This window comes from Haemaphysalis longicornis, unplaced genomic scaffold (genome assembly GCF_048455015.1).
Source record: "Haemaphysalis longicornis isolate Haplotype H1 unplaced genomic scaffold, Haemaphysalis longicornis Haplotype H1 scaffold_2, whole genome shotgun sequence".
NCBI lineage: Eukaryota > Metazoa > Arthropoda > Arachnida > Ixodida > Ixodidae > Haemaphysalis > Haemaphysalis longicornis.
Window position 1 is genome coordinate 178,959,959 of NW_027526295.1, and position 22,867 is coordinate 178,982,825.

Here is a 22,867-nt window from a genome sequence, read left to right on the forward strand (position 1 = left end):
AAAAACATTGGGGTAGCGCAACCACTTGCAATAATTGTATTCAGAAGGAACAAAAAGCTGCCATGTTGAACTTGCCTTACCAAATTAAAGTCCTTGAACCCATTGACACCATTTACATACATTCGCATGTCTGCATCAAACGAGAACACATAAACATCTACCGCATACTTTGGAGAGCACCTGCCTCCGAGAGTCGGCAAGACATCGGTAGGTGCGGTTGCTATACAACTGTCTCACCGAATAGGTTGCAACCAGTCCAAAACCTCCTTTCCACAAGTGCACAAGAATTCCAGTATTCTGGTGAACCTGACGCCATGCTGCCCAGCCTGGCCATCTGTAGAAGTGCATGGGCAGCTTGCACTGGGTGGTAACAACTGCAAGCCCACTTTTCGAGTCGACGGCATTTGTTCTGCTCGCTGTAAAAATTTACATGCTTACCTCGAAATCCAGGTTTTATGACTGAGCAGACAGTTTTCGTTGACGAAGGTTTGGTGTCGAACTTTTTTCGCCTCCTCTACAGATTCGACTCTAATTTGACTGTGCAGATTTTACTCTAGTGCTGTTGGAAGATGATGAGTTTAACCTTAGCGTACACTAAACCTTCATGCAGGCCGCTGATTATACCATATTTGCTTGGTGCTTTAAGAAATTTGGTGCCATGATACGGAGGGTATAAAAGAAAATGCAGTCAGAACAGAAATTATTAAATTGATTGCTGCCAGGGGGCTCTCTATGGGAACTGGAGAAATGGGGAAAAATAAAAGTAATGGCCCCTGTCAGGCGACACTTGACCATTGTTTATTGAGCCCCTCACTTAATCTTACTTATCTCTTTGGTGTACAGGCTCCTGTGATGGTCAGTCACCTTAGCGTGCACTAAACCTTCATGCAGGCCGCTGGTTATACCATATTTGCTTGGTGCTTTAAGAAATTTGGTGCCATGATACGGAGGGTATAAAAGGTCCCTGTATATGGGAGTTGGTCAGTACATTCTGGGTAGGCATTCGGGTGCAAAACTGTCGCAACCTGTTGGCGGTAAGAGAGTGGGTGCTGAGTGGGTTTGTGTTGCTTTGTGGTTATAGGGATTGATTAGGTACTTTTGGCGACGCCTTCGGTGATGAAGACCTCCGTAGCCGTCAGAACTAGTAGGTCCAACGGGGAATTTCCTTTCCGAGTTTCAATTAATAGGGTCGTTTTGTGTAGCTAATTGTGTAGAATGCGCCGATTGTCCAACCATGAATGACATACCAGAAGAAGAGTGAAGCAGTGAAGGGCTTTCCTGGCAGCATCATGTGTGGTTTGGTTTTCCGACATGCACTGCGCATGGCAATGATTGCAATCTCCTTAGACCCCGAGATTGAGACATGAGGCGTGCTGCTGTATTAGACAATGTATTAGATAACAAAATCATTATAAAAAAACCAGTAAATTTAAGGATACATTTTATACCTTTTGAGTTACAAGACTGAGTACACCCTTTGTCAAAATTTTCTAGGCCAAACCTAAGCCTACTGGACCACAAAGAATTCAAAGAATACGCTTTACGTTTTATTGTGACAAAATTATTTTATGAGAGTAAGAAAGAAACGACTTTTCTCTAGCTTTCCGGCATAAAACGTCTCGGAGCTCACCTTGGACATTGTACATTGAATTTTTTATGGCCTGCGCACTTTCGGCTCGGCCTAGAAAATTTTGACAAAGACTGTACTTTCACAAATGCTTGTCACAACAGAACATCCCATATTGAAATGAGGTGATGCAAATTCCTCTAGTTTACATTACCTGAATGGTATTGTTTACACATCTTTTAAAGTAAAAACCATATATATATATATTTTTTTTCAATTTCTAATTCGAACTAGCTATTGTCGTGGTGTGCCTGTTACACTGCCACACTCAGTGGTTTTCAGGCAGAACCCAGCCAGTTGATGCTTGACGGTTGGGACTCAATTCCCACCAGGTACCATATTCAGGCAGGCTGACTGCATTCTGTGTAGGGCCAAGCTTTGCTGCAGCAGTTGACCAAGAGTCAGTTGACCTCTGTTTATTGGGGTTGGTCTGTGTCTTTACTTTTTTTGTTAGAAGACAGAGACCACGATTGTGAACTCCTGGGACATCGTCAGTGGTCGTGTGGGGATGCTTATATCCTGATGTGGAACGCACTGGAACAGAAGGAAAAGACAAAGTTGCTTTCAGTATTGGAGATCGAGGCCAGAAATAATGCCGACCCAGCTACGTGTCTGCTAGCTAGCCTGCTGCCATGATGCAGGCTAGTGAAAGCCGTGATGGAGCTGAAACGCGCTTGTTCTTGTTGCACAAATGAATGAGTTTCATGCTCAAGACGCACACACACAGAGGTAAAAAAAGAAATAAACAAATTAATGTATTCCTTTCCTCGAGAAACACGTTTGCACAGGCAGCCTTACCTCAGTGAAAATGAAAACTACCAAAACTGAAATGCAATGACTGCAAACAAAAAATGAAACGCTTTTCAAAATGAAAACAGTTTTGCCAAAATCAAAACGCAATGACCAAAATAAAAACGCTAAGCTATTGATCAACCAGAACGAAATCCCTTCACTTTGCTGATCTTCACCCGGATGCAAATGTTAGCTGGGTATATGATGTTGTAGGTCATTCTTCTGCGATTATTGGGAACATTTACGTTCTTCAGTGGCTTCCCGCTCTAACGCGGAGCGAACCATGTGCAGCCTGAGAAGAGAATTTATTATAAAACCACATATCAGCACGCAGCGACTAGTGGTAACAGCGCTGCCCGAAAAACAGAAAAACAAACTCCAATCAGTTTCCAAATACTCCGGGCAGTCAACACTTTGCACGACAAATGTCTATGGTGGTAAAACAAGCTACTCCGAAATCAATCCATAAAAAGTTCACATGCGTTCACAGAAAGAGTGCATAAACTCGTTGAAAGTCAATACGGCACAGCCTACCCATGACGTGCTAGAAGGTAACCTGCCCGACGAGAGCGAGCGACCACATACGATGTAGTGTGATGCGAGCAAGGACGCTTGGTTTCCATTGTGGTGGGACATAGTGCAACACTTGGGCTTGTGCGCCAGGAGCAAACTGCAGGCGAGAACGGCGCCCGAGAAGAGGAATCCCTCGGAGGGTTTCAATCTATAAACTCTAACAGGGGCACAGTTAACACTTTATTTCTGGCTAATCACCCCGAGTGGGTACATGCCAAAAACGACTTCAAAGGCATTATCATCCATCATTGGGGAAAGTTGGCTTTTTCACAAGGCGTGTCGGTGCAAGCTCACCGATACAAGCTTCGCTTGAAAATTTATCATTCCTTCCTAAAGAAAGTTGAGAGAAGCATGAAAGCTAAAAGTTTGTCCAACCACGCACGGCCTACCCATTCCGTGCTAGAAGGGGAAAGGGAGAGAGAGAGAGAGAATACATTTAATCGAGCCATTTCGCTTAGCTTGCTACGCCATATGAAGAAACAAAAACATGAGGGTCTGCGAATAAAAATAAATAAATAATTAGAAAAAGTGAGGTGATGCGCACGAATTTTCAAGCACATACACAGAGTTAGGCAGTGAAGTTTGCCAGTGCTACGCAAGAACACCAACAAAGCTTTGGTAGCCCGTACAGCCTGGCGTGGGTCCGACCAAGGGCTCAAAATTACACTCAGTTCAAGGCCTACATGGTGCGGCATACACAAAGATGCTAAGAGTCTGCCTTGATGCTATGAACTTTGGACAGATGCAGATGACATGTTTGATATGTTCTGTTACGTTGCATGTTGAACAGAGTGGCGAAGAGTCCTACTGAATTTCGCAGAGGAAATGCCGTGTGTATGCCACGTTCACACGTAGGCGATGCAGTACAGCTTCCTCACACTTGCTGAGCTTACCCAGCCGAAAAAAACCATTGGCCGACCAATTGGTCCAATTTGCCACCCAATGGGTCCAAATGGAAACCCAATGGGCCCAATTGGACCTATTGGAGCGATCCGAATTGGGCCCATTGGCCCGATTAGGATGGCCAGTTGGGCCAATTGGGCCCATTGGCTCCAACTATAAAGTTAATACTACTGACTGCTCCAACATGATGACCCAATCGGGGAACCATTTTGGATAGTATTTGGATAGTATTCAATTACGACAACAAATGGCTGAAATTTAATTCTCTCTCTCACCCTTAAAGGGGGCCTGAGATGGATTTCAAAGTGTTTTTGTTTGTGTCAGAAATCTACTCTATAGTTCTTGTAGAAACAAGTCCCAAAATAGTAAGCATATTCGCTCACGCTAACAAAAGTTATTACCCCGACGAGACAGAACTATTTGTTGGCTCGGCGGCTTGCGATGACGACATAGTCCGACCTCATCCGAGGCGAAGCACTCATTTCATGGTTGGCCGCCGGAATGTCCGCGATTTTTGACGGCGGCGGTTTGGTTTAGAGCGTCGTCGTTACCATGGTTACTTCAGCGAGTGGGTCGCACATGAGACGACGACGTCCTTTTTTTTTTTTTTTTAAGCTACCTTTTCAGTCTTTACGGACTTTGGGCAGGAGATACTGGTGATTGCGGAAGTCGACCTTGCATGCGCGAAAGTTTCCGTGAACGGTAACTTATTTTTACCGTCGCTACATAGCGATACAGAGGCTAGAATTTCTACCGACTGTAGTAGCGAGCCCCCTGCGCCGGCGAAATGTACGCTCGCGTTTTGATTAGATTGCCGGAAAGTTCCGAGTGAACGCCCTCCCCCGAAACATCGCCCACCCCCTTTTACGGGTGAAATATTCAATTTACTGAAAGACGCGCGCCCACCCCGTAAAATCCATGGCTTTAGCGCCGATGAGTGAACAAAACAAACCCGAATAATCTCTTCGTGTGTAGATGCGGTCACTTATTCGTCCTTTCCGCGCTTGACCCGAAATTTCGCCCATCTCGTATTTTTCACTTGATATCACTGTACTTAAATTTGGGTGGGCGTTCTTCCGGAACTTTACGGCAGAGCAAATGCGCTGTGCTCTGCGCTTCATGCAAGCAATCTTAGTTGATGTTATTTACTACATTCTTGCTAAATGATGATCAGGAGCACAATAAATGACAATTTTTTTTAGAATGAGCGAGCAAAATTTCCGCCCCTACTCCAGCTTCCCACGCGTTTAATGGTTCAGATGTCTTTATGAACTAGCATAGCTTTTTTATGCTTTCAAAATCGTCTTGGGCAAGGTAATATACGTAACTGCGGAATCATTACAATATATCTTACTCATTTTATATCGAAATATTTCGCGGAGGCGTGAATTCTGGTTAATGCAATACTTGGATCTAATTGTTCCCACTAGATGGCGGCGTCAACGTCATGTTTTCGATTTTTTAAGCTCTACAGTAGAAGTATACGGCTCTTTTTTTAAAAAAATTATTGTATTGTGATAGTTCAATCTAAGACGTCTAAGATTCAAGCCATTTCAAGCGTAAGCGAACAGTTCTGGGCAACAAACGTTTGTGTCATTTGCTTTGCGACAAATTCGCCAGATGTCGCTACTCGGCAGAGCCGGTAAGCCGGAATGCAGAAACCGCAGAGTGCAATCCTTTCGTTTTCAGCGGCAAACGGCCACTCTTGCTTCATTTAACACGGTAAACGGTAAAGCGCGCTAAGGACACTAGGCAACAGGTTCATTCAGAAGGCCGGTGCAGCAAACCACACTTTCTGCAATCATGACTTGATGGGAAGCAATGAAATGAAACTCTTTGGCAGTTGTCGTTACGGGATGAGCATGCTCTTGCCCTTGTCGCGACCGCCGCAGAGAATCAGCTGCGACAGCGTTTGGGCTTGAACTGATTTATACAGCCCGCGTGAGCGCACTTGAGCGTGCGCCTCGTGATCACGAGCAGTGCCCGGCGTCGTCCAAGCGCTGCGTGCGGAGCTCCTCCTCCGTCGTCGGCGCGGCGCTCCCTTGGCGCGCCGTTCGTTACCACCTCTGAAACAACGTCGATGATACGCTCGAAACACAGATGGTGCAAAGAATCCTTTCGGGTACAGCGTCCAAGAAAGCAAATGCAAAGAAAACTGATGATACTCTAACACCAGACACGGAGCGCTGAGCGATCACGCTGGCTGCAAGCGTCGTTGCTCCTGCGCTCACTGTATCCTTCCGCCGAGAACGGAGGAGCGTCAAGCCCGGTTTGGCCCGGCTTTACACTCCGGTATAAAACAAACATGTGTGACTGTGTAAAAGCACCCACACACAAAAGATGTTTTTTGTAGCTTTCTGATGTTTTTACGCTCGTAAAAAATTGATTAAATCAAGAGCGCACAAACACGTCACGATTAGTTCAAGAAATAGCCGTTGCGCTCCGATACCATCGACCCCCCAAAAACCCCCATCTCAGGGGCCCTTTAATTTGAAACCTTCAGAAATGTTCAAAACTTGCAACCTTTACAAATGTATATTTATGAGGCAATTAATTTTGATATTACAATCAGCAATTCAAGATAAAGTTCTTAAAAAAACATAACAAACACACTAATGAAAACTTTCCGACACCTTGGCAAAATTGTTTTGAAATAAAACCCCGATCCAATCCAATCGAATCCAATCCATAGACGGACAGTGGATAAGTGATATTCAACGTGGTGTTGGCGGTATAGGTAGTGTAGGCGTGTTGATCGGTTGCACACGCAGTCTTCTCTGACTGCATTGCATTGGAAATGTAAGGTAGTCTGCAAGAGTGTGAGAAGTGGCGACGATGATATCGCACACCCATAGCAGTGTGTTTCAAGATGCATCTTTACGCTGAACGCCGCTAAGCCTCGCACCGAAGGAAGAGTGTCTCTGTTTATGTGAGTATACTGTTTATATGTAAGTTTTTCTTGCCATTTTCACCAATCATAGCGTGAGCGGTGTTATTAAGAATTAATTTGTCTGCCTAAATATATTTCAGGGCTGTTCATGTTACGATTGACGGGTTCACGACATCGCCGCGCAACGCAGTTCGCCATGCATGGGACGTTGTTGAAGAGGTGAGCTCACGTCTTTCAACATTTCAGTGCCTTGTTGTTTTAATGCGCGAAACTGCGGTTTATCATAAACTTAACCCATTGTTCGCTTTTGCCACTCACTTTGTGAAGGTCCAGCCAGCCTGCGGCGAGCGGAGCACGGCATGGACAATGCCCTGTGAAAAATTGCTTAAACGACGAACTGTCTGCATGCTGTGTATACAAACAGAGCAATAAAGGTATTCATTCATTCCGAGAGTTCTTGTATTTGTGATACAGGTAACCAACGCACTGCAGCGGCAGCTCAGATGGAGTGGCTGCGGCAGTGGGATGTACCAACTAAAAGTGCAACAAGTTGGCGGCCAATGGGAAGACCTATTGGTGTTCCAATGGGTCGGCCAATAGGTCGACCAATTGGCCGGCCAATGGGTACGCCAATGGGTGCCTAAAACATCATTGGCCGACCAATTGGCCGGCCAAATGGTCGACCAATTGGACGACCAATTGGAACGCCAATAGGTCGGCCAATGGTTTTTTTCGGCTGGGTAGCCCAAGCAACCGCGGATGTCCGTGGCACGTCCGAAAAACAGCCGAACGTCCAATGCGAAGTTTGGACGGCCACTATACGTCCCCTGTACGTCCATGTTTAGATTACATTTGTGGGGCATCCGGACATTTCGGTGCAGGACGTTTCGGTGCTGACATTTCGGTGCGCGGACACTTCGCTGCAGGACGTTCGGTGCGCACATTTCGAGGCATGGGATGTCCCAAGCATTTTTTTTTAATATTTTAGCTTTATGTTTTAATTTCGCCAGGCGATATGATTTTAATGTTCGAGAGTTGTGTTTGGGTCATACTGCGCAGAAACTAACAGTAAACCGAGGTGGAGCATGATCAGCGCTAAAAACCCCATTTCGATAGTAATGTTAAAAATTCACGTTGTTGATTTACTTCTGTTCAACCTTTTATTTTAGCATTCCTGTGAGCAGCCCCCCCCCCCCTTCCCCTCCCCATTGCCCGCAAAACCACCGTGAAAAATACAAAAAATAAAGAGGAAATAAACTAGCTTCAACGCGTGCGCATTTCCTTTTTATTATCAACCTCGTTTTTCCAGTGTAAACAGCTGGCTTCCCGGAGGGAGACTGGAGGGGAGGATGCGCCTCTTTCTTTTCTCCATGCGCCTTTTCTTTCCTCCATGCGCCTCCCCCAGTCACTCCCTCCAGATGACGCGTCATCACCCCGCTACAAAGGGGAAACAAATAGCAATCATTATTATCATCGCGCATAACCCGCTCCTACCGAAGTTCCGTGAAAACGCGCGACCACTTCGATGCCGGGAAATTGGGACGAGTGACTCCGAGCACCGAGCGTTAGTCCTTTACGGAGTCTAGAGTTACTGCATATATATCTTCCCTAGGGGAGCAGAGTTGCGCGTCCATCCGCCATCTTGAGTTCTAAAGTCGTGCGGGAAAGCCACCCGTCACGTGTGTACGAGCAGGGTGTCGGACCGGAATGTTTTCGGTTTCGCGGTTCGGGTTCGGGTTCAAGCCTTTCGGGTTCAGTTCCGGGTTCGGTTCCGGAGCACCATTCAGTTCCGGTCCGAACCAGCTCGAACCGGTTCAAACGGGTTCGGAGAAAAAAAAAACAGATAGTTTTTTGTGTTTATCTTTTTTTACTGCTGTGTTTTCGTTTCATTGCAAACAAATTCAGATTGTAGGTTTCTTGGTGCAAATTTTCTTATTTGGGCGATTCAAAGAGACCCTGCAGCCCCTTTTACAACTTTTTTCGAAATCTCAAATGCTTCCAGAACGCTGTCAACCAATTCCTATACTTAAATTAGAAACGAGCAATTAAAGCACCTCAGCCAAAAAATTACTGATCAATGCCCATCACGTAACTTGGAAACGTGCTCGAAATATTTTTTTTCTTTCCTATCTTCGACCGGCGGAATTAGGTCATTACAGCGGTGTGGCGGCTATTGGCCGTCTTTCATTTAGCTGTAAATAGCCACTTAAAAAACTGGAGATGCTTGCACGATATAAGTCGCGCGAAGCTTGAACCATAGTTAATAAGCTGGAGGGTTTCTTTCTGTGTAAGCACTGAAGGACACACCGCCACGTATTGCATTTGGTTTGAAATTGTTTATTTACATGTTCCATCGTCGCGTTTCACTGTGGTACAGTAGTCATCGTCATATCTATGTTGTCTTCCTCATGCGTGACTGGCGGGCCCGGATCCTTTCGTCGGCAGCCTTCAACATTTTTCCCAAAGTGGATCGCGTCAGCACGCGCGGCAATCGGCTGCACGAACTGGGCGTTTGTTGCGGGAGCTAAATTTGCGCTCGCACCTTGAGGCGCGGACGCACGTGAGCTGTTTTCTCGGTAATATTTTTTGCGAACGCCACGCGCAAGCCTGTACGACGCCGGTCGCGCTCCTCCTAAAATCCGTGCTCACTTTGGCAGTAAACGGTGGGAGTAACTATGACGCGGGTTTTTTTGATGACGCCGTACACATCTCGCCAGCAACAACAGCTCCGCCGTTACGAATGGTGGAACTTGCACAAGGCGGGAGAAACAGCGGAGCTGAGGGTCAACCTAGCTTCTTCCAATTTTGCTTAACCCTCCTAGGTTATTTCTAGGCTGTGCTAAGTTTTTTTAGGTCTCGCGATGTTCTCGCTAGGTTATAAGTGTTGAGGGGGTAGGACAAGTGTACGCAATTTTACAAGGCCGTTCCGGTCGGTCCCCAACACTGACAGCGGATCCCAGGAGGGAAGAAGCTAGGTGGACCCTCAGCTGCACTGTTTCTCCAGCCTTGCACCACTAGTGCAAGCTGTGCTAATTTGTTTTTGCGTTTTAGTAGCCCAAAAAGGACCATCACCTTTAAAATGGTATAGTAAAGAGTGCACATACGCATATGCCTCTTGTGCTCACACTCGAGCAGGCGCAATTGCCAGCATCACTGTTATGACATCCTTTCTGCAGTGGTGCACCATTTACAGGCGGCGCAGGCTTTGTTCGTGGTATTTTTTCGCTAACGCCACCGGACCAAGCTCAAGCTTAAGAAGATCCGCTGTTAAAGGAAAGTTACAAAAGCAATGCAGAAACGGAAGGCGTATCTGTTGCGACAAGCATAGCAGGCAGTTCCGCTCCGTGCTGCGATAGCTAGAGCTTTCGTAGTGCTTCCATACACGAAGGAAAGAATGAAAGCTTTTATCGGACGTTTTGCGAGTTCCTTTAACTGCTAAATCTACTCCAAAACGTTTTCCATGGGAGGTCAACGGTTACAACATTAACTGAAGCGATATAAAAGGCTCACAGGGACATTTACGGCTGCTCATGTGTGTGAATGTGAAAGAATTACTCTTTATGGCCGCAAGTTTTGTTTTTTAATAGTTTAATATAGGTCATTTATATAATTGATTTATTATAGTGTTTAACGCGCCGACGCAATGAGGCGCGCCGTAGTGGAGGGCTCCGGATTAATTTTGACCACTTGGGGATCTTTCACGTGCGCCGAAATCTCGTACACACGGGCGTTTGTGCTTTTCGCCTCCATCAGAAAAGCGGCCGCCGCGGCCGGGAATCGAACCCGCGACCTCGTGCTCAGCAGCGCGACGCCTTAGCCACTGAGCCACCGCGGCAGGTTTTATTTATATTGCTGATTCGGTCACCGCAAGCCGCAGCAAGCACTTCATCGTCAATCGCGTACTAGCCACCCCTCTTGCTTCCCTTACTAGCCTGCCCAATGGTGCACATCGATAACAGCCTCGCAGACATCTTCCGCCTCGCCGCGTGCGACACGGCGCGAGGGCGCAAGGACGTGTGCCGCACTCTGACCCTGCTCCTGGAGGATCCCGCGGGCTGCCTCGTCCCTTACATACACAAGGTCATCGAGTTTGTAATGTCGCGGACGCAGGAGCCGGACGAAAGCGTACGACTTCTGGATCTCGCTGGCCAAGCGGCCCATCTGCTGCGAAGTGCTGGCTCCCCACCTCCCACGCCTCGTCCCCATTCTCTTCCAGAAGATGAAGTGCTCCCATGTCGACGAGATGGAGCCCAAACAGGACGAAAACCAGCTGCTTCCCGACGACTACCACAACGAAGAACAGGTGGACGTTATCGTCAACGAGGACAGATCCGTTGCCTACAATAAAAACAGCGATGCTTTGGAGTGGAACCTGTGAAAGTCCGCCACGGCCGCGCTGGACGAACTTTCCTACATGTTCCACGAAGTCCTGCTCGACGTGCTCCTTCTCGTCCAGACGGAGGCGCTGTTGCACGAAGAGTGGCAGACCAAGGAGGCGGCATCCTGGCCCTCAGATGTGTCGCCGAGGGCTGCATGGACGGTATGACCGCGCACCTGCACCAGCTGGTGCCGTTCCTGGTGGAGTGCCTGAACGACGACAAGGCTCAGGTGCGATTCACCGCCTGCTGGGCCCTGAGCCGCTACGCTTACTAGAGGTGGGGGCAACCAGCTGCGAGACCGCTACCGGAAGCCGCTCACGAGCCACTTGATGAGGCTCATGCTGGATGCCAGCGAGCATGGGCAGGAGGCGGCCTGCACTGGCTTCGCTGCCCTCGCAGAGGAGGCCCGCTCTGTACGACAGCATAGGAGTGCTTGCGGACGCCAAGGGGTACTACCTTAACAGACCCGACTACATCCAGTTACTCGTACCGCCACTCATCCAAAAGTTCAAGGCCCTGAAGGGCGACGACGAGGAGCTGCTGGTGCTTCTCGAGTGCATGTGTAGCGTGGCCACCGCTCTCCGGTCAGCGCACTGTTGTTCTCGAGGTGCGTCTCGAGGAGGAACTGGTGAGGGCGGCTCACCCGTACGTGTTCGACGGCGCCGACAAAGAGTTCGTCGTCGTTGCGCTTACTTTCCTCAGCGACCTCGTCGAAGGGTTAGGTGACGACGTGGCGGCACACGTCGCGTCGTCCAACATCGTGCCGCTGCTCCTCCAGTGCACGCAGGACCCGATGCCCGAAGTACGCCAAGAGTCGTTCGCCCTCCTCGGAGACCTAGTCAAGACCTGCTTCGGACAAGTGGAACCTTCGATACCCGACTTTTTCCCCGTTCTCGGCCGCAATCTCGACTCCACCGAGCTACCCGTGTGTTCCAACGCGGTCATCGGAGAGATCTGCCACAAGCTGGGCGAGGCAGCGAAGCCGTACGTGCACACGGTGGTTGCCAACTTGGTGAACATCATCAACTGCAGACCCGACGCGCCCAAAGGCTTGCTGGAGAACACCGCCGTTACTATCGGCCGTCTCGGCTACGTCTGTCCGGAGGAGGTGGCGCCCATGTTGGATAAGTTCATCCGATCGTGGTGCTTATCGATGCGAAACGTCAGCGGTAGTGAAGACAAGGACTCTGCCTTCCGCGGCCTCTGCTGCATGATCGAGATGAACCCGGTTGGAATTGCGCCCGATTTCGTCGCCTTTTGCGAAGCTGCCGCTTCTTGGGTAAAGCCCAAAGCAGACCTGAAGCAAGCCTTCCAGGATATAATCAACGGCTTTAAAGTGTTCGTTGGGGAGAATGATTGGCACGGCTTCATCGAACACTTACCGCCCGCGCTCAAGGATCGCCTGGCGGACTACGACATCTGAGAGATAACAGATGTTCCATTCGAAAAAGTGCAGGACTGTGAAACGAAAAGAAAAAGCAAGCACAAAACTCCCACCTCCCCTCGCGGAAACCCCTGTGTAGATGCGACGCATAGGCGGAGCGGCGAAGGGACTGCGTTTTACAGCGCACATAACGTTGAGGGGACTGCGTAAGCCGGTCCCAGTCGATGACGACGTTGGCGTACTTGTAAAGCGGCGTGGACTCTAGTTGTTTGAGCCAAGCGTGGATGTTGCTTCGCCGGAGAACGGCACACCGGTTGCGCAGCGCGCCCGAAGGAGAGGAAACCGCGGAAGAGAGAGTACTGCACATGCGCCGGCCCCAGCGCGTCTGCCGCGGCTATGACGCAACGTGCCGCGTCTATGACGCAACACAATCCAACGCAATCCACTTTAATCCAATCCAATCCAAATCCAAGCCAATTCAATCCAATCGAATCCAATCCAATGCCCCTCGCGAGAGAGTGTTCGCTATCGGAGAGGAGAGGGGGTGAGCGGCGGAGAGCGCAGCTGGCGCGGCGAGGAGAATGGGGGAGGGGTGGACAACGCCGACGACAACGACGACGACGCCGGAGGGACAAGGCGAGTGAATCAGATGCTCTGCATCTAAAAACTCCAAGGCGTCGGCCTGTTTTAAGCAAGAACGTAAAAAAAACAAAACAAAGCTAACAAGGTCCTCGCAAACCACTACCGAAATGAAGTGCCCGCCACCCCTACGCTTTTACCCAGCACCACTACCAAATGATATAAGGTAAAGCAGTATTTACAATGGTGCATTTACGATACTCATTCAGAGGCTAGTTATTACAAAACACGGTGGAAGAGAGCACCGCGCAAGCCAGGGAGCGAACGCGCTTCACCGTCAGCGTCCTCTTCATCTCCTTTCTTGATGATGATGCCGGCTAGCACAGTACATGTATACCATGCTCTTTGCGGGGAATTTAATTAATGTCCCGTAACAATATAATTCAATTTGATTTTATTCTTGGATTATTAACCCGAAGTTTTCTAAATAAAAAAAAAATGTCTGACGATTAAGATACTCCCCAATGTGAAAGTTGAGCGAAGCACGAACTGCCGTTTTCTCGGCGACGGCGTATAGCTCCTGCGTCTCATGAAGTGATCGCGTCATCAGCGAACGCACGACGGCTCGCGCTATACTTTGGCGTTGTCTCGTTGCGCGTCACCGCGGGGAGCATGTCTCGCGCGGCTTCGGCATACCGCCCTCCCCCTCACACTTTTGCCATTACTCGTCTCTAAATAATGCATCCTTGCCGCAGTGTTCTGGCAGGCAGGCATGAAGCCTCCTGGCCAGTGGGCAGCGTCCGGTGCCGCTGACGCTACATCCGCCTCCCCCCTTGTGGCATCCTCGTCTGAAGCTTCTGGCGATGGGCACCTTCTCTGCAGGCTACCCATTGCCCCGTACGTACACTAAGCGGGCGACCGTCCGTCTACCATCGTTTTCGGTACCATCGAGTGTCGCCGTGGTGCGGCATTGCATCCCCACCCCCTCCTGGCTGACTGGTGACGGGCCGCCTCTCGTCTCCAATCACGCATCCTCGCCGGAATCTTCTGGCTGGCAGGAAGGCAAGCAGACAGGTAGTTTACTGGCAAGCGGACACCCTCATGGCATTGCAGGCAACTTCTCTGGGTAGCAAAGAGCCTGTTCGCACGCGCGCACACACACGTATTTTCGCACAATGAGGCAAAAATTTAGCATTGAAAAAAAAAAAAAATTGGTTGATCTGCTACGCTTATCGTGTACCTATGGTTTCCGCTGACCAAGTAACGGAAGCGCTTTAGAACATCGTCTGGCCTACCTTCCCAACCAGGAAAAGATCCACTCCAACGCAAGGACAAGTGGTCGCGTTGGGTTACGTGCAGCTTCCGGAGCCCATCGCAAAGTTAAGCAGTTAAACCCAAAGTTTGCCTTTAAGCCCCGTTTTTCAAAAGTGGAAAAGGTTGGTTTGGCCCGTGGCATCACTTTTCATGTTCCGGAGGGTGACAAGCAGCGCAGCATCGGCGAGTGCATGGATGCCGTCGTGCGGTCAACAGCTATAGGTCCGAAAAAAAGCTCCAACTGGAACGGTATGGTGGATTGCCTGGTAAACAATGACCTGCAATTGCTTTTGTCGGGAGAGGTGGACCAATGCGTTGTTTTAGCGGAAGGTATGTTCTGTGAGCAGGCTTTAAAAGCAGTGCATAAGAATTTGAGAGTAACAACAACGCTTGTTTGTGTCCTCCCCTTTCGTGTCTTCGCCCATTTTTTGTGCTGTTAGCCATCAGGGAACAGTACCAACTAGCCCAGTTTACAGCACTCCAGCAGTTGATGATGTCCCTGAAGGCCTTCACAAGAGGGCACGGATCCATTCGAATTAACAACACATTGAAAACTTTGTACAATACTAAACACCATGTACGCCCTTTGTCAAAATTTTCTAGGGCAATCATAAGCCTTCTGGGGCGGTATTCTCGAGTTTTGTCCCTTTTGCGTTCCTTTCAAAAGTGTCCCTTTTGGCGAGCCCTGATTGGCTACAAGCAAACAACCGGAAGTGACGTAACGCAAGCGCAATAAACCTACTACCAACGCCCACTGCTTAACCGGAAGTACTTCACGATGGAAGGGACTCAAAAGGGACGTTTTCAAAAGGGACAGTTACGAGAATACCGCCCCTGGTCCACACATAATTAAAAAAATAAGCTTTACCTTTAAATGTGAGAAAATTATTGTATGACAAAAAGAAAGAAAGGTGTTTTCTCTAGCTTTCCGCCATAATAGGTTTCAGCCTCGCTCGGGATGTAAGCCCGTAATGGGCAGTACATATATCAGTAAGATGTAATGGGCAGTATCTAACACAAAATGATAGTACACACGAGCAACTTTACATTAATATGAGGGTAATAATAGCAAGAAAAACTGATTGGTTGTGGGACTACAGACTACGCATAATATTTATTGCCGTTATCGGGCGAGTGGTAAAAATATATTCAGAACCAAGGTAGAACACCATAATCTAAAACTAGAAGTTACTGTTTTCAAGCCCCGGAACCGGTTCGGAACGGTTCCTTCGATTCGTTCCGGTTCAGGTTCAGTTCAAAAATGGCAGAAAAAATACGGGTTGTTCGGTTCCGGTTTTCGGTTCGGTTCCGGCTCCGGTTCGACACCCTGTGCAGGAGCTGCCGCCGTGCCGCTATAGTGCATATATTCTAGCCGCCGCGCCACTGGCAGCGGCGGGAGGAGCGGCGCATGCGTGTGCCAGCAGCTGCGGGACGACGCGGCTGCAGAGATAGTCAGCTGCTTATCAGCTGAGCAGCCGCCGCTGTCGCCGCCACCGCAACCATCGCCGGTCACTTGAGCAGAACTGACTGAAAACGGTGTCTTGTGTGCAGCACTGAAAGCGGGCTTCGCTGTCGTAAGGTGGAACCCGCGGCATGTGGCAATCAGACGCGCAACTCTTGCGCTACGCGATATACGGAATCTCTAGACTGAGGTCCCGTGGAGCTATATACAGGAACTCTAACGGAGTCCACCCGAGCGCGCCACGTCGTGAATGTCAGCGGAACGTGCTCCGTGCTCAGTGTGACTGGCATTGAACATCACCTAACAGTTGCCTTGCATCATGGAGGAAATTCCTCCATGCCTCGCATCTTGCGGCGCCACTTTGGAGCAGTTTAGGCACAATTCTGCCTTTTGAAGCGAAATGGAGCAAGAAAAGCAAATTGGAGCAGCGTGGAGCAAATGGAGCAGCACTTCCACCCCTGCAGTTAATCAAACGACCTTAACACAATCACATGAAATCAAACAAAATTTTGCCTTGTTCATTCTCACCAACCACAACTGTACCAAGCACCACCGGTACAGGAAAAAAGGCTGCTTTTACAAGTCCTCGTCTGCAGTAAAAGCTGCAGCTAGCTCTAACACTCCAAACAAACTCTACTTAATCGCCGCTCGAAGATGCCCAACGAAGCCATTACACTGCACATTTCGTTCTAGCTAGGGCATACTCTTGAATTTAATTAATAAATAAAAGCCCATTTTAATTACGGATAGGGCACACACGTTAAACACTCGTACGGGGTCTTCAAGACCTCTGTGTAGCAGGTGTGGAGAGGCCCTATCCGTAGTTCACATACTCATTTAATGCAAGGCACTTGACACAACACGACGCCAACACTTCCCTCAACTATACAGGCTACACACCCCACTACACCCAGCGTTTTTTCTGTCTGACGATCCCATGTTTTCTATCAAGCGCGTTTTGAAATATTTAGAAGAAGTTAAATTTTTAGACCTAATTTCATACCGCGCATGATCACTCCCTGGCCTTATACGCCAGCCATGCTCATTGTCGCGTTCTGATTTTATTTATGTTTTTGCTCACTTATCTTTGTGTTTACGGTTTCACCTCTCATATATAACCATTGTTTTGGCGCTATTTGCCCCAATTGGCCTTACGCCGTTAACATCCAACCATCATCATCATTAAAGCCCATCTTAAGAGAAGGAAGGTTAGAACGCTAAGCTTTCTGCCGTGCAACCTGAGTCAAAGTCAAAGTCCAAATCGGATCTTTCTAATGCGAGGGCGGACCAAGGTTCGGTTCCGACCGGAGTTTTTTTTTCTTGAGGCGCTTCCTGTGCCTTTGTGGAAACCCACTGTGTAAATTCGCTTTCCTGAAGTTCATTTTGGGCGTAACGATTTGGACTTTGAAGACACAGGCTTAAGATCATGCTTTCGTGCGTGCGTTTTGAGGCAACGTCGCCACCTGTGAGGCAAAGAGAGCTTCGTTTTAATTGGAGCACAACCTTCCAGAATGAGCTTTTCCCGGCCCTCATGAAGCCCACACTATTCCCTAAAATGTAACCACCTCTTTGCACAAGCCGACACCAATCCAAGAGCTCGTCAAATATAACACATCACTGCACAGATGAGAACCACATTCGTAATGTACTTTACAGCAATTACTGCGACGTTTGTTTGCTTAGACACACAGTAATTATATATAACCACACGAGTAACAAGAAAATAACAGATGTTAGACACCAACAAAAAATTAAGCTTGTAGTCAACGTCTAGTGAACACTGTTACGATTGCGCGCATTTTCCAGTCTCTGGTTTTGGTCTTTGTAGAGCCGCGTGTGTGAATTCAAGTGACACCGCACGGTCATCGGTGTGGGTGTCGTCTAGAGCTTCGCAGTCCAACCGCCTTCATAGCGTGGATTGGAGCCATTTTTAAAATAAACGCCTGTTATCACACGTCAACAGGCCAAACTTTTCACACGAACTGTATCGAAGTGTGTGCTTTTACAAGTAATCTCTCTCGGGGTGGCAGAATAGCCTTACAACACATCAATAATCAAACCTCGCCCGCCACCTTTTGAAGACAAGGTGAAGCTAATTAGCAAACTGGAAGATTAGACGTCTCTGCCCATATTTGGGCAAAAAATTCTCGGAAAGAAATTATTTCCTCAATTAAGAGGATATAGGTCTTTTTGTATTCCAGCAACATCTAGATTAATGCGGGTTTTACACAGAAACTTAAAATAAAGCTCACTAGTGGAACACAACACACAGTAGCCTTGTACTACTCGCCTCCGGCCAACTATCTTGGTATATATCTTCGAAGTCCACCAATGACATGTATTTAGCCTTATGGGTCAGATGGCAAAGAAGAGTCTTGCACACGCAACACCAGTTGTGAATACCGACGTATCGCCGTGAGCACGCAAACTTCGCAGTGAAAAGGCGCACGCCAGGGTCAGCGGCTCAACCGGCTCAACTCGCTCTTCGTTTTCTCTAGTCGGGTAAAAAAAATTTGGCCTTACTTCCGGAATAACGGAGCGGAAGTCACGTGATGTTGACAGGGCCACTGCCCTGTCAGCATCACTCCGTGGGGTAGCGTAAACGTTGCATCTGGTACTATGCAATAACAGTGTTAGAGAAAAACTTCTAACAAAAACTTCTCTTTGTTTATGAGATTTTACGGCCGTAACCATAAACTTACTGTAACACTGTACCTTTGATTTTCATAGATACGAAACTGACAATAAACTCTGGCTCTCATCCGCTACCTCGTGAACGCCCCGGTTAGCTCGAGGCAACGCCGTCTGCTCGAGGTTTCGGCGGTTTCGGTTGTGGTCGCGTGCTGTCGAAAAAAAAAAGTGCGATAACGGAGGCGCCACCAATAAGCTCAAAAAAGGTGTTTTGGTAGCCAAAAGTCACGGCGGGCTTTCAAGGAATGAGGTCGAGCTGTTCTGTAGCTGTCGGAAAAGTGACCTCGCCGCTGTCAAGTACGACTGTGCCGCGTCCATTCACGCCGGTCAGCATAATTGCGGTTAGTGCTGTCGGCGTGGTTTCCTTGCTTTCGTCGCAGGTATTTACCCTATTGACGAGTGGGAAATCGAGCTAAACGTAAGGGACAGATGGGACGGTACGCCCCTGCAAGTGGTCACACGCATGAGTATTTCAACGTCGTCCCATACGTTGTTTTGTTTGTTACCTGGTTCCCCCCCACGTATAGTACGCGTGCCTGTGTAGACACAAGGTCGTGGTAGAGTATCTCACTGTACTGCTCTTCAAAGGTAGTAACTCTGAACTTCTGTGACTTGATCGTACTACGTAGAGCGCCGGGGTGCACCTCCAAACTAAATGTGCGGCCATTATTGTGTCACACGAACGGGCAACGTTAACCTTTTCAGCCAGCGAGTTTCGAATCGTCTTTCAACTCTTGCAGTGACACGCGCAGGGTGGCTGCAACCTAGCCTTTACAAAATGTCGCAATATGCATGCGAACATGCGCTGTGTGGTCCGAGTGGTTGCTTATTTATTTCTAAACAACAGCAACTAAACAACAATCGCACTTACATGGTGTCGCTAATGGGAGGGGGGGGGGGGGGGCGCTGGGCTTGGAGTACCAGCCTCCTTGGTAGAGAGGGGAGGGAGGGGCTGTCACGTCACTTGTGCTTCTCCAACGTGTAAACTGAAGATTGAGAACTTGAACAGGACTGCGGGATTTCCTCCACATCCGCGGGACTTCCTCCACACTTCTCTCAATGTGACGATCACTTGCGGGGCCTGTCCTGAGCTTTTCTTCCCCCATGACTCGACCTAGCAAGACAGCTAGCTCCCCTTTTCTCCTTGGACAATTCGTAGCATTCCCAACTCGTACATTTTTACGCCTGTAAAGGGTGCACCACCACAAGTACACACATTGCGGCAAAGCCGCCACAACTCACGACTGCGCGTGCTGCGCGTGGTGTTACCGGTGCCGATGAAATTTTAAAGCTGAAGTTTCCTCAGTGGGACCGATGACCTCCTGTCAAAAAATTCGTGCATTTCCCGATAAACCGCTTGGTGGACCGGAAAGCTTCGATAGGATCATGGGACACACGGCTCGTACGTGAAACCGGACTTACATTGTGTCAAGAGGGTTACTCGAAAATCGCGAAAAAGGAACAGTTCTAGATAAGGCAAGACACGCACCGATAACGAAGAACGAGTAAAATAGTATACCTTCATTTTATAAACCGCTTATCGCTGTACATTTAGATCGTTCGTTGATGCGCTTACTTGGTGCGCGAAAAATCGTCGCATGGGTTCGTTCTTGGTGCGCGATTTGGGTCTTTGAAGGTTTGACAATCGATTGGACGCAGTTTTAACGAAGGTTTCGACGCACTTTAGACGCAGTTTTGACGTGAGCAAGCTTTCGCGCTTCTCTCAACTTACATGCCGTACTTCAATTGCGCACAAAAGTAACGAAGACTGGAGAGCGACGACACAAGACGGAGCGCTCTGTCTCGTGTCGTCTCTCTCCAGTCTTCGTTACTTTTGTGCGCAATTGAAGTACAGCATGGATTACCAACTTGCCCAAACCTACAGTCTCTCAACTTTATTTAGGAAGGGATGGCAAAGTTTTTATCTGTTACTACAGCGTAACGCACGCTCATAGACGTACAGCTTCAGTGTTCTTTTAATACTGGCGTTAATAAAAGGCATCGCGAGTCTGCGGCAGAATAATTACCACAGTATGCATCACTGCGCAGCAGCTGGTGGTCATCATCCTCGTGTCACTTTTGCATGAGTCACGTGTCATAAACCAAGTTTTGTTAGCTGCCAGAGGGTGAAATCAATCGCGCCATGCTGAGGGCTCAAATTCTGCACATTCAGAGGAGTGAGGGGCGGCATACTGTGGGTGTCCTAGCGTTGAACTTACAACTCTACAGGATTAGTTGGCGTTATCAGTTAACGGCAAGAATAGTTAGTGCATCTCTTGCCCGTTAAATTTACAGTCTAATCACATGGCGAGACTTCCATCACATAAAAAATGCAGTGGAACCCGGGCTAATACAGACGTCGCTTGATTCACAGTTTTGGTTTGACACTTGTGCAACAAACATTCGTTAGCGCAGTAAAAAAAGGGCCGGTGTACTTTTTTGCCGTAAGGTAAGAAATGTGCAGAAACATAGAACTATTGACGAAGCTAAAGATTCTATTAACGCCTTGAATGAGAGACCACGTGAATGCGTTACGAAAGGCTGGCGGGACCACCAACCTGATGAAATCGGGTGCGCGGGTGATGGCGTGCTCGAACTCGGTGAAGGAGAGCTTTCCGTCGTCGTCCATGTCAGCCTCTTCGAGCACCTTCTCCACCACAATCTGCACCTCTTCTGGCGTCAGCTCAGACCGCGTGAGGGCCACCGTCGCCTTCTCGATGTCCCCGGGACCGAGCATCTGATCCTCGTCGTAATCTGCATGCCGCAAAGCGAAAAGCACCACCTGCTTGGATCATTTGAAGTGAACTTCATCATGTGGTAAAGTGAACTCGGAACATGTTATGCGCTGGGAAGTAAACTTTAGTGCGAATTAGCCCAGCTCGGCCGATTACACGGGTATTCTTTCACTCAGTGAAGCCTCATTCGTGAAGTTTAATTTGTGAAGCCTCCCGTATATTCCGGTTCATAATCCTCTCACGCAAAGGCTGACTACCAGCAGAAAGAGGGGTTTGACGTGAGTATGCTAGAGGTACCCACCAAAAAAGGTACTCGCTGTACTCATTGCACGCCAAGCTGCGAGTACCGGCTGGAGAGAGAGAGAGAGAGAGAATACATTTATTCAGCGTCTAATTTGGAACCGCATCATCCCGGACGTGGGCCGCTTCAAATAAAGTTTCTCTCTCTCTCTCTCTCTCTCTCTCTCTCTCTCTCTCTCTCTCTCTCTCTCTCTCTCTCTCTCTCTCTCTCTCTCACACACACACACACACACACACACACACACACAAGTCAAACGTTAGGCCTAAGCTGGCGCGTACCCGATGGTTGCTGCTGTGAGGCTAGCAAAGAGAACTTAACCACAGCGTAGCGCATACCGGGTCCACAGCGGGGGATTGGCTAACACTTTATAAGCTTAGTGCGCGCTGGCGCCTGGGCCAAGAAATGAATGGATCAATAAATCATTCACTTTGAGCGCAAGCACGATGAGAGCCGATAACAAGAGATTCGGGCCTGTACTTGGAATCCTGTGTGCGTACTATATATAGCCTACTAAATTGCGCCTTTGCTCGATATCCCGTGAATCGTTGACCGAGTCAAATTGTCTAACAAAAGCGCTTACAAAATACTGGACGCCCTTGCGCGTAATACGAGTCAGCAAAGTGACACGTCTCCATATTTTTCTCCTTCTCTGGTCCACCCCTCTAAGGGGCACGTGAATATAGGTACACACAGGCACATTTGTGGAGAATTTTCCTTAGCATCGAATACAAAGAAAGCACGCACTCGGGAAGTTCGCAGGCCGTTGTCGATAGCCCGTCTCCTACTGCTAATATCGCGCCTTTCAGCGTGTAGCGCTCAGAGAGAAGAGACAGGTTCGTACAACCACTGTTAACTTTGGTCTTGTTTTTGCACTAGCTGTGGTTCTAAGGATTTGTCCCAAAAACCAGCATTCGCTTCATCGCAGCGCCCCAACATTGTGGCAGCTTGCCTCCTGAACAAAATGAAATGGCGCGACCATAGCCGCCCAAACTATCAAAGGTGAACCACGTCCCAAAGCAGTCCTGTTTATTTAAGCTTGTCGCAACGCCTCTCACGTCGAACCCCTCATGCCAAGCAAGAAGGGGGAAAAAATGTGCCGCATGCTCTTCTCCCGCCCTGCCAGTGTGGATTAAACCGTATGTTTACATTTTGCTGTAACAAACTGCCGATGTGAGATAATGACAAAGAAAACCTCCAGATAGCGATCGAGTGACTAGCACCTGTTAAAGGGACCCTA

General features: G+C 48.5%; 1 protein-coding gene and 1 long non-coding RNA gene across 2 annotated transcripts in view; one reads left to right on the forward strand and one right to left on the reverse strand.

Moving 5' to 3' along the window:
• Nucleotides 1-1,382: 1,382 nt before the first annotated feature.
• The window catches only part of Cib2 (Calcium and integrin binding family member 2), a 33,897-nt gene continuing 12,412 nt past the window's right edge, over nucleotides 1,383-22,867 (reverse strand). Inside the window, exons 5-6 of the mRNA XM_077698796.1 lie at nucleotides 21,153-21,348; nucleotides 1,383-2,161 (exon numbers count right to left, since the gene is read on the reverse strand). Coding sequence (XP_077554922.1) covers nucleotides 2,140-2,161; nucleotides 21,153-21,348 — 218 coding nt within the window. The 3' untranslated portion in view covers nucleotides 1,383-2,139. The remainder of the gene's footprint in view (nucleotides 2,162-21,152; nucleotides 21,349-22,867) is intronic.
• LOC144167536 (uncharacterized) lies at nucleotides 6,595-7,237 on the forward strand. The gene is made up of 3 exons (XR_013322026.1): nucleotides 6,595-6,824; nucleotides 6,926-7,004; nucleotides 7,113-7,237. It is a non-coding gene; the product is annotated as an uncharacterized LOC144167536 (long non-coding RNA).